The 10,904-nt window shown below is 47.2% G+C and overlaps 1 protein-coding gene across 1 annotated transcript; it reads right to left on the bottom strand.

Annotated features, from left to right (window-relative positions):
- Positions 1 to 3,319: 3,319 nt before the first annotated feature.
- LOC116970161 (transcobalamin-1-like) lies at positions 3,320 to 10,668 on the bottom strand. The gene is made up of 3 exons (XM_033016868.1): positions 10,451 to 10,668; positions 3,774 to 3,892; positions 3,320 to 3,411 (listed from the first exon to the last, which is right to left on the bottom strand). Exons 1-3 carry the CDS (start codon positions 10,666 to 10,668, stop codon positions 3,320 to 3,322), a joined length of 429 nt encoding a protein of 142 aa, XP_032872759.1.
- Positions 10,669 to 10,904: the final 236 nt, after the last annotated feature.

Raw genomic sequence — 10,904 nt, 5'->3', positions numbered from 1 at the left:
AGGTTGACCATGTTGTGTGTCTGACACGAGATGGTCGTCATATTTTGATGTTGGCCATGCTCTGTATGGGGGTTTCGAAAATATGAAACATGCACTAGATTGTGTATCAGCTGACACTGCACACGACCAGGGGAGATGGCCAGCCCTGCCGGCAGTCTGCGCGCTTTTTTCATCTTTTTGTTATTTTTAAGTTTGATTTAATGTACTTCGGTTTGTTTTATGTGTGTGTGTGTGGGGGGGGAATCAGGGGGAACGTTTTTTTCAAGTTCTTACCTTCCCGGAGATGTGATCAATTTCCGGATCACATTCTCTGGGCTCTGCGGCCTAACATCGTGGAGTTAGAGTCCTCCTCAGACTGTCGTGAGCCCCACCGTGGGCCGCGGACTTAACATCGGAGCGGATCCCTTGCCTAGGATCGCTCCCACCGCGGCCTACGGACTTACCATCAGGGGCTCGCAGTCTCGGGAGAGGCTGAGTCGGGAGCTCCAACGCCGTAGAAGGTTCGTCCAGCCCCGACGTGAGGTTCGATCGCCCGGCGCGGGGGAGCTGACATTCCCCTGATGCAGGAGCTGAACGCCTCGACGCGGAGGGCCCAAACACCACCGGCTACGGGAGTCAAGACCATCCAGTCAACGGAGGCTCGAGGCCCCCGACCGAGGAAGAACTTAAGGGAAGGACTTGAGCTTTATTTCGCCTTCCATCACAGTGAGGAATGTGTAGGAGTCACTGGTGGATGTTGATGTTAAAATGTGTTTTTGAGTCTGTTGCTTTTAATTGTATGACTGACCTGGTCAGTGAAATTCCTCGTATGTTGCAAAACATACTTGGCGAATAAAATCTGATTCTGATTCTGAAGTGAACACAAGGCGAGGGGCAGAAGCATTGAGCGAGAAAATGGAGAACCTGGAAACGATCTTTCTCACAATTCTTTGGAATGATATTCTCGAAAGAGTGAACAGAACAAGTAAGGTCCTGCAGTCAGAGGATGCGAACATACTTGTTGCCATGAATCTTCTTGAGTCTCTGAAATCCTGTCTTTGGGAAATTAGAGACAAATTTAGTGAACACGAATTGAAGGCCAGGAGTAAGTGTCCAGATTGAGATTATAGTGATGTGAAAAAACGGGAACTAAAACTAAATGTGTAGGTAGGGGTCCCAGTGCACTGCTTTGCCCGGGGGCCTATAATGCTGTTAAGGCCCTGTATCCATGCCTTGTCAATTTTAGTGTCTAGTCAGTTTCATCGCCTAGTCAACCCACGCCTTGTCAATCTCAATGATTTGTCAAATGTAATAGCTTGTGAATCTCAATGCCTTATCGGTTCAAGAGAGAGAAGAGACATTTATTGTCACATGCACCAATTGCTAAAGTGAGATTAGGGTTACCATACAGACATACGAATCAAAGAACACAATACACGATAGAATTTAACATGAACATCCCCATACAGCGGAATTAACGTTTCCCACTGTGAGGGAAGGCAATAAAGTTCAGTCCTCTTACTCTTTGTTCACCCATGGTCGGGGCCTTTGAGCCCTCCGCAGGCGCCGCTAGGGCGGTCCGATGTTCAGGCCCTCTCGCCGGGATGATCGGAGCACCGGCGTCGGAACGGAGAACACTCTCAGCGGCTTTGAGTTTCCGAATCGGCCGCTGGGTGGAGATTCAACGCTGGTGACCCCCTGCAAGAGGTCCCAGGACTCCGCGATGTTAAAGTCAGCGCCGCCCGCGGCTGGAAGCTCCGCAAACTACAGCTCTATGATGTTAAAGTGGGCAGTCCCAACACTCCGGAGCTCCACACGGGGATCCCCAACAAGACATCGCCAGTTCTGTGATGGAATCCAGTGCTGCGCCGCTGCTGACGCTCTGGACGGTCTCCGGCAGGAAAGGCCGCGCCAATCCATATGTTTGTCTGCGAGGAGGGTGGCGAAGTTGCGACTCGGAATAAAGACGCATCTCCGTCCAGGTAGTGAGTGAGAAAATCGGTTCATCCTCCCCCCCCCTCCCCTCCCACCCCCCACAGACAAACGTCTAAAAGACCTCCAAAAACAAACTTTTGGACACACTACACTTTTTTTTTAAAAGGATGAAGGGACAGACAGCTGCTGGCGAGGCTGCCACACTCGATCACAGGCTAGTGTGATTGTCAGTTTAGTTTAGAGATACAGCCCTTCGGCCCGTACACTAACACAATCTTACGCACTAAGGATAATTTACAATTTTTATTGAACGACTTTGGAGTGTGGGACTAAACTAGAACAACGAGAGAAAGCCCACGCAGATCACAGGTACTACAAACTCCGTACATGCAGCACCCGTGGTCAGGATCTAACCTGGGTATCTGGCGCTGTGAGGCAGATACTCTACCGCTGCGCCACCGTGCTGCCGCGCTATTTCAGAATTGATGAGACTTTACATTCTTGGAAAGGATTAACTCATTCAAATCGACATTCCTGCCTCAAGCTTTGAGTGGTGGTGGGAGGAAAATCCCAGGATCCTTAAAAATATATATCGAATCTTTCCCAGAAAATTCTCCGGAAACAGACATGACAACAAGCAAATAGTTATTGTATGCAGGAAGAGGAGAGGAGAGGGGTCACTGAGACGGGGAGAGGGGATGTAGGGTCCGGGGAGGAGGGAGCTACAGAGACAGGGAGACGCGGTGTAGGGGTCGGGGAGGAGGGAGCTACAAGAGGGGGTGTAGGGGTCGGATCAGATGCAGATACTCTCGTGAAGAAGTCACATCAGCGGCTGTATTTCCTGAGGTCTCTGCGGAGGGCAAACGTCTCACAGCCGCTGCTGCTGTCCTACCGATGAGCCGTGGAAAGTATCCTCTCCTATGGAATCCTGGTGTGGTTTGCTAGCTGTACTGTGGCTGAGAGGAGGGCGCTGCAGGGAATTATAAAAACTGCACAGAGCATTACAAACGCTCAACTGCCCTCCTTGGATGATATATATAGGGCTCGATGCTTGCGCCGGGCCACAAATATCAAGCAGGGCACATCCCACCCTGCCAACCACCTTTTCACTCTGCTACCCTCTGGGAGGCGATTCATGTCTCTGAAGGCTCGCACCGGTAGACTAAAAAATAGTTTCTACCCATGTGCGATAAAAGAGCTTAATTCCAACAGAGAACACTGGGGAAGCAAAATGTAATTCCAAGAAATGCCGCCAAATTCTTTTTAATTCTTTTTAAATACTTATTTATTATTTTACTAGTAGGTGTACATATGTGTCAATGGTTGTCGTGTTTGTATCTTTTTTAGCCGGAGGAGATGTAATGGAATTTCGTTGCACAGTATTGTGCAATGACAATAAACGTATTCATTCATTCATACAGAGACAGCCATGACCTCTTTGCTTGGTTAGGATTATAACAATGTGTTCTCCATCTCGAACGATGTAGTCAGCGATTCCTGTTGGAGGAAAACATTGTTATTTACGGTGTATCTGGTTTAATGGTTTGGAGAGATAGAGAGGGAGATAGAGAGACAGGGATAGAGAGAGATATATATAAAACAACAGTGTAAAGGGGGTGGGATGGGGACGGGACTGGTGGGGAGAGAGAGGGTGTGGAGATGGAGGTGGGGGGAGAGGAGGGGGAATAAGGGGGGGAGCGTGTGAGGTGGGCCAGGGGAAGGGGAGGAGAAGGTAGGGGTGGAAATTTTGGAAGAAGAGAAGAGGAGGTGGGAGATGGGGAGGGGAGAATGGGGAGGGAGGTGGGATGGGAAAGGAGGAGAGGGGAGAAGGGAGGGGAGCGGCGGGGAGGGTTACAGACCTTGCTGGAGAGGAATGGATCCGCTCAGTAGCTTCCAGTAAGTTTGCCCTTTCTCGGAGGCTTGTAGACCCTGCATGGTAGTGAGGAAGGGCCCATAGAGAGATGTCTGGCATTCAAAACTAGCACAAGGGAGAGAGAGAGAGAGAGAGAATGCGAGAGTGAGCGAGAGAGAGAGCGAGAGAGAGAGAGCGAGAGCGAGAGAGAGAGAGAGAGAAAAGTGGGAAAGAGCTGTACCTGCATGCTTACTTTCATTGACTGATGTACAAGGATCCCCAGATCCCATTGTACTTCCCCTTTTCCCAAATTGACGCCATTTAAATAGTAATCTGCCTTCCAGTTTTTGCTACCAAAGTGGATAACCTCACATTTATCCGCATTAAACTTTATCTGCCATGCATCTGCCCACTCCTCCAACCTGTCCAAGTCACCCTGCATTCTCATAGCATCCTCCTCACAGTTCACACTGCCACCCAGCTTTGTGCCTTCTGCAAATTTGCTAATGTTACTTTGAATCCCTCCACCCAAATCATTGATGTATATTGTAAATAGCTGCGGTCCCAGCACCGAGCCTCGGGATACCGCACCAGTCACTGCCTGCCATTCTGAAAGGGACCCATTAATCCCTACTCTTTGTTTCCTGTCTGCCAACCACTTCTCTATCCATGTCAGCACTCTACCCCCAATAGGGGCAATACCCCAATGCCATGTGCCCTAATTTTGCCCACTAATCTCCTATGCGGGACCTTATCAAATGCTTTCTGAAAGTCCAGGTACACTAGATCCACTGGCTTTCCCTTGTCCATTTTTCCTAGTTACATCTTCAAAAAATTCCAGAAGATTAGTCAAGCATGATTTTCCCTTCGTAAATCCATGCTGACTCGGACCAATCCTGTTACTGCTATCCAAATGTTTGGCTATCTCATCTTTTATAATTGACTCCAGCATCTTCCCCACCATCGATGTCAGGCTAACTGGTCTATAGTTAGACCATAGATTACAGCTCCGCCTTTAACACCATCCCCGCCCCATAAACTAGTCACCAAGCTGGACCACCTGGGCCTAAACACACACCTGAGCAGCTGGGTCCTGGACTTTCTCACCGGCCGACCACAGACTGTGCGCATGAGGAGGCAGGTCTCCTCCAGCATCACCCTGAACATCGGTGCACCACAGGGCTGTGTGTTGTTCCCCTTCCTCTTCTCCCTCTGCACTCTCGACTGCAAACCCACCCACGAGGCCAACACCATATTAAAGTTTGCAGATGACACCATCGTGGTAGGCAGGATCACGAGTAACAACGAGGCCGCCTACAGGACAGAGGTGGAGAACCTGGTGAGCTGGAGCCGTGAGATCAACCTGATCCTCAACGCAGCAAAAACAAAGGAGATGATCCTGGACTTCAGGAGGAGACCGAAGACCTTCGTCCATCAGCCCATCACCATTAACGGCGAGACTGTGCAGAACATCAGGTACCTCGGGGTCAACATCGGCCATGACCTGACCTGGACCGTCAACATCACGGCGACGGCCAAGAAAGGACTCCAAAGGCTTCACTTCCTGAGGTGCTTGAAGAGGGCACGTCTCCCACAACAGCTGCTGGTGAGCTTCTACAGGTCAGCCATCGAGTCAGTTCTCACATACTGCATCACAGTATGGTACTCTGGCTGCACCGCAGAGAACAAGAAAGCTCTCCAACGCGTCATTAAGACTGCTGAGAGGATCACTGGCACCCAGCTCCCCAGACTGGAGGACATCTACCGGACCCGCTGCATCTGGAGGGTCAAGGGCATCATTAGAGACAGCACACACCCTGGACACTGCCTCTTCACCCTCCTGCCCTCAGGAAGACGATACAGGACACTGTGCGCCCGCACGACAAGACTAAAAAACAGCTTCTACCATAGAGCTGTGACACTACTGAACTCTATCCCCCTCCCACACTGATCCCCCCCCCCCCCCTCTCTCTCACACACCCGCCCATACTCCTATATGTTTATAGTCTAATTTTTTAATAGTTCTTTTTTAAACCTATTTTTATACTCATATTCCTGTGCAGCTGGAGGACTGCTCCAACAAAATGTTGTTGTCTTGTACAATGACAATAAAGATTATTATTATTATTATTATTCCCTGTTTTCTCTCTCCTGCCTTTCTTAAAAAGTGGGATAACATTAGCTACCCTCCAATCCACAGGAACTGATCATGAGTCTATAGAACATTGGAAAATTATCACCAATGCATCCACGATTTCTGGAGCCACTTCCTTAAGTACCCTGGGATGCAGACCATCAGGCCCTGGGGAATTATCAGCCTTCAGTCCCATCAGTCTATCCAACACCATTTCCTGCCTAATGTGGATTTCCTTCAGTTCCTACGTCACCCTTAGATCCTCTGGCCACTACTATATCAGGAAGATTGTTTGTGTCCTCCTTAGTGAAGACAGATCCAAAGTACCTGTTCAACTCATCTCCCATTTCCTTGTTCCCCATAATAAATTCACCTTTTTCAGTCTTCAAGGGTCCAATTACTGGCTGCAACCTTCCCTCCATTGACGAACTGCACACTGCAAGCGCCGGAAGCGAGCAGGTAAGATCATCTCTAACCCCTCTCACCCTGGCCACAAACTCTTTGAATCACTTCCCTCTGGAAGGCAACTCCGGACTGTCGAAGCTGCCACAGCCAGACATAAACACAGCTTTTTACCACGTAGTAGCTCTACTGAATAGACAAAAATCTGTAGCCTCCTTTTGCTCTGGTATTTTGTTTGGTTCACATGCTTGATCAGTGGAGTTTTATTATTAATATTTAGTGTTTTATGCCTCATTCGTAACTGTCACTGTATGTCCTGTTGTTACTTGCGCCAAGGCAAATTCCTTGTATGTGAATACTTGGCTAATAAACGTATTCATTCATTCATTCATTCATTCATTCATTCATTCATTCATTCATTCATTCATTCATACATTCATTCATTCAATCATTCATTCATTCATTCATTCATTCATTCATTCATCCATTCATTCATTCATGCATTCATTCAGTTTAACAGGTGTTTAAGTCGCCCTCATGACTTACTAATGTTTTAATTCTAGCCGTCAGTCGGGGAGGATTATTTTGTTGAATCTTCATTTACTCTTTGGTATTTTAAATACGTTCATTTTAAGATTAAAATAAATATAATAAAAGACGAGCGAAAACATATTAATAAAATAAAAGGATTTGTTCTACAAAATTTGGATTCATTGAAACGACCGCACTTAATGGCCAAGAAGGCCTCAGGTTCCCCACCCCTGACTTAAACTAAACTAAACAAAGACACATGTACTGTTAAGATAAAACTAAAAGCTCTCCCCTCACTCTCCCTCTCTCCCAATCCCCCTCTCTAAACCAAAATTAATCTAAACTAAATTATAACAAAACCATCGATCCCTCCCCTCTCATTCTTCCCCTCCTCTCTTCCCGCTCCCATTTGCAGTCGAAAATAAAATTAAACTTTAACAAACTGACATTTAAACTTATACTTATAATATTCAGAGATTATATAGACCCCTTCCCTTAATACACATGTTGTTACGTTACAGCCTTATTCTAAAATTGATGACATTTATTTTTTATCATCAATCTACACACAATAACCCATAATAAAAACACGAAAACAGGTGTTTAGAATTTTTTGCAAATTAAAAATAAATAACTGAAAAATCACGTTTACATTAATCTAAACTAAACTAGAACCCCCCCCACTCTCCCTCTTTTTCTCTGCCCCTCTCTCTCCCCACTCTCTTCCTTCCCCATCTCTCTCTTCCCACTCTCTACCCACTCTCTTCCCCGCCTCTCTTTCTCCCCCCTATCTCAATCTCTCGCTCACCCTCTCTTTCTTCCCCTCCCTCTCACTGCCCTTTCTCTCTTCCCCTCTCTCGAAACAAAAACTAAACTCTCTCTCTCTCTGTCTCTCTGTCTCTCTGTCTCTCTGTCGCTCTCGCTCTCTTAACATATAACAATTACAGCACGGAAACAGGCCATCTCGGCCCTACAAGTCCGTGCCGAACAACTTTTTTCCCTTAGTCCCACCTGCCTGCACTCATACCATAACCCTCCATTCCCTTCTCATCCATATGCCTATCCAATTTATTTTTAAATAATACCAACGAACTTGCCGCCACCACTTCCACTGGAAGCTCATTCCACACCGCTACCACTCTCTGAGTAAAGAAGTTCCCCCTCATGTGACCCCTAAACTTCTGTCCCTTCATTCTGAAGTCATGTCCTCTTGTTTGAATTTTCCCTATTCTCAAAGGGAAAAGCTTGATCACATCAACTCTGTCTATCCCTCTCATCGTTTTAAAGACCTCTATCAAGTCCCCCCTTAACCTACTGCGCTCCAGAGAATAAAGACCCAACTTATTCAACCTATCTCTGTAACTTAGTTGTTGAAACCCAGGCAACATTCTAGTAAATCTCCTCTGTACTCTCTCTATTTTGTTGACATCCTTCCTATAATTGGGCGACCAAAATTGTACACCATACTCCAGATTTGGTCTCACCAATGCCTTGTACAATTTTAACATTACATCCCAGCTTCTATACTCAATGCTCTGATTTATAAAGGCTAGCATACCAAAAGCTTTCTTTACCACCCTATCTATATGAGATTCCACCTTCAAGGAACTATGCACGGTTATTCCCAGATCCCTCTGTTCAACTGTATTCTTCAATTCCCTACCATTTATCATGTACGTCCTATTTTGATTTGTCCTGCCAAGGTGTAACACCTCACATTTATCAGCGAGAGAGTATAGAGAGAGTACAGAGGAGATTTACTAGAATGTTGCCTGGGTTTCAGCAACTAAGTTACAGAGAAAGGTTGAACAAGTTAGGTCTTTATTCTTTGGAGCGCAGAAGGTTAACGGGGGACTTAATAGAGGTCTTTAAAATGATGAGAGGGATAGGCAGAGTTGACGTGGATAAGCTTTTCCCATTGAGAGTAGGGAAGTTTCAAACAAGAGGACATGACTTGAGAATTAAGGGACAGAAGTTTAGGGGTGACATGAGGGGGAATTTCTTTACTCAGAGAGTGGTAGCTGTGTGGAATGAGCTTCCAGTGGAAGTGGTGGAGGCAGGTCCGATTTTATCATTTAAAAATAAATTGGATAGGTACATGGACGGGAAAGGAATGGAGGGTTATGGTCTGAGTGCAGGTAGATGGGACTAGGTGAAAATAAGTCTTCGGCACGGACTTGAAAGGCCGAGATGGCCTGTTTGCGTGCTGTAATTGTTATATGGTTACATGGTTAATATCTTCTTCATTTGACCTCAACTGAGCGTTACGACAATATTTACATAGCGAGGTCATAGTTCGCCTTGCAAGCCATCATGGTTAGAGTGAAAAACGTCCCTGTTTTTTTTTTTTGAGAAGAGCTATCATCTTTTGTGTTGATCTCAAGTTGCTTTACCCACTCAGGTCTCAGAGCCGGTGATTCCAACCACGGCAGCCTCTTGAATGCAGAGATGTGTGAGTTTACTGAGACCAATGTGATGAAACAATTGAGTCTGGTTTATGTTTTTAGTTCAGAGTCAATGCCGAAGGCAGACCAAACATCTTAAACAGAGATTGGTCAGATACAGTGAAAAACCATGTGAAATAATCATTGAATTTCACCTGCATGTTATACTGTTTAGTTTGGAGCTACAGCACAGATAGTCCACTGAGTTCGCACCGACCAGCGATTTTATTATTTTCCTATTTGTCAATATGTGCTCGATTATTTGGTGGCCAATCAACCGCTGTCTCTAAGGGGGTTGCGTCCAATCACCAACCAGCTTGCCTTACATTTCCCGTCCAATCAACAATTCGGTTTCCTCCCGTCCAATCACCCGCTGTCTCCAAGGTCATTGTGTCCAATCACATAATGTAGTTTTATGGTAATTAACTGCTACGGTAAAGGTTGGAAGCCAGCGGAGCTACTGACAGTCAAACGTGAGGAAGCAGGAGAGATTCACACAGTGTATAATCCATAGCACCTAGTGTACAATTTCATAATATATACTAAATAACAGGGCTGACACACCTTGGCTGGGAACCTGGGGCCCACCAAAATTGTTCCCAATTGGGCCCCGCACATCCTAAGACCGGCCCTGATTGAGGGAGTGCAGCGTGGGTTTACAAGGTTAATTCCTGGGATGGCGGGACTGTCATATGCTGAGAGAATGGAGCAGCTGGGTTTGTACACTCTGTAGTTTAAAAGGATGAGAGAGGATCCTATTGAAAAATATAAGAGTTACAAGGGTTTGGACACGCTAGAGGCGGGAAACATGTTCCCGATGTTGGGGGAGTCCAGATCCAGGGCCACAGTTTAAGAATAAGGGGTAAGACATTTAGAACGGAGATGAGGAAACACTTTCTCTCACAGAGAGTTGTGCATCTGTAGAATTCCCTGCCTAAGGAGGCCGGTTCTCTGGATACTTTCAAGAGAGCAAGATAGGGTTCTTAAAGATAGTCAGGGGATATGGGGAGAAGGCAGTAACGGGGTACTGATTGTTGATGATCAGCCATGATCACATTGAATAGCGGTGCTGGCTCGAAGAGCTGAATGACCTACTCCTGCACATATTGTCAATTGTGTCTAACCCCTCTTCCCCCTCAACCCCCCCCCCCCCCCCCCCCCCCTCTCTCCTACCTGAATCTCGTTGGTAGGAGCTTCTCTGCCTCCTCCAGCGCTTCTAGGAGGGAACTCCCGCTGGGGACTTGGACCAGAGTCCGGTCAGAGAACGATTTTTTCACTCCGTCCTGGACCTTGAGAGAGACTTCAATATGTGCGGGGAGTGTGAGGGGTAGAGTCAGGTTACCTGGGGGAGAGAGGAGAGATTGGAGGAGGAGAAAGTAAATGAGGAGCATGGAGGAGCGCCGCACGGCAGGAGTGGAGGGGAGAGGAGGGAGCGCCTCACTGCAGCAAGGGAGTGGAGGGGAGAGGAGGGAGCGCCGCACTGCAGGAGTGGAGGGGAGAGGAGGGAGCGCCTCACTGCAGCAAGGGAGTGGAGGGGAGAGGAGGGAGCACTGCACTGTGGAGGGGAGGGGAGGGAGCGCCTCACTGCAGCAAGGGAGTGGAGGGGAGAGGAGGGAGCGCAGCACTG

The sequence above is a fragment of the Amblyraja radiata genome, unplaced genomic scaffold (assembly GCF_010909765.2).
Source record: "Amblyraja radiata isolate CabotCenter1 unplaced genomic scaffold, sAmbRad1.1.pri scaffold_590_ctg1, whole genome shotgun sequence".
NCBI classification, from domain to species: domain Eukaryota; kingdom Metazoa; phylum Chordata; class Chondrichthyes; order Rajiformes; family Rajidae; genus Amblyraja; species Amblyraja radiata.
This window is presented reverse-complemented; position numbering and strand designations above follow the sequence as displayed.

Coding starts and splice junctions, on each gene's coding strand:
- LOC116970161 (XM_033016868.1), bottom strand. CDS start 10,668: ATGCTCCTCATTTACTTTCTCCTCCTCCAATCTCTCCTCTCTCCCCCA. Junction 3,893..10,450: donor CTCCTACCAACGAGATTCAG/GTAGGAGAGAGG, acceptor CCCTTGTGCTAG/TTTTGAATGCCAGACATCTC. Junction 3,412..3,773: donor ATCCATTCCTCTCCAGCAAG/GTCTGTAACCCT, acceptor TTCCTCCAACAG/GAATCGCTGACTACATCGTT.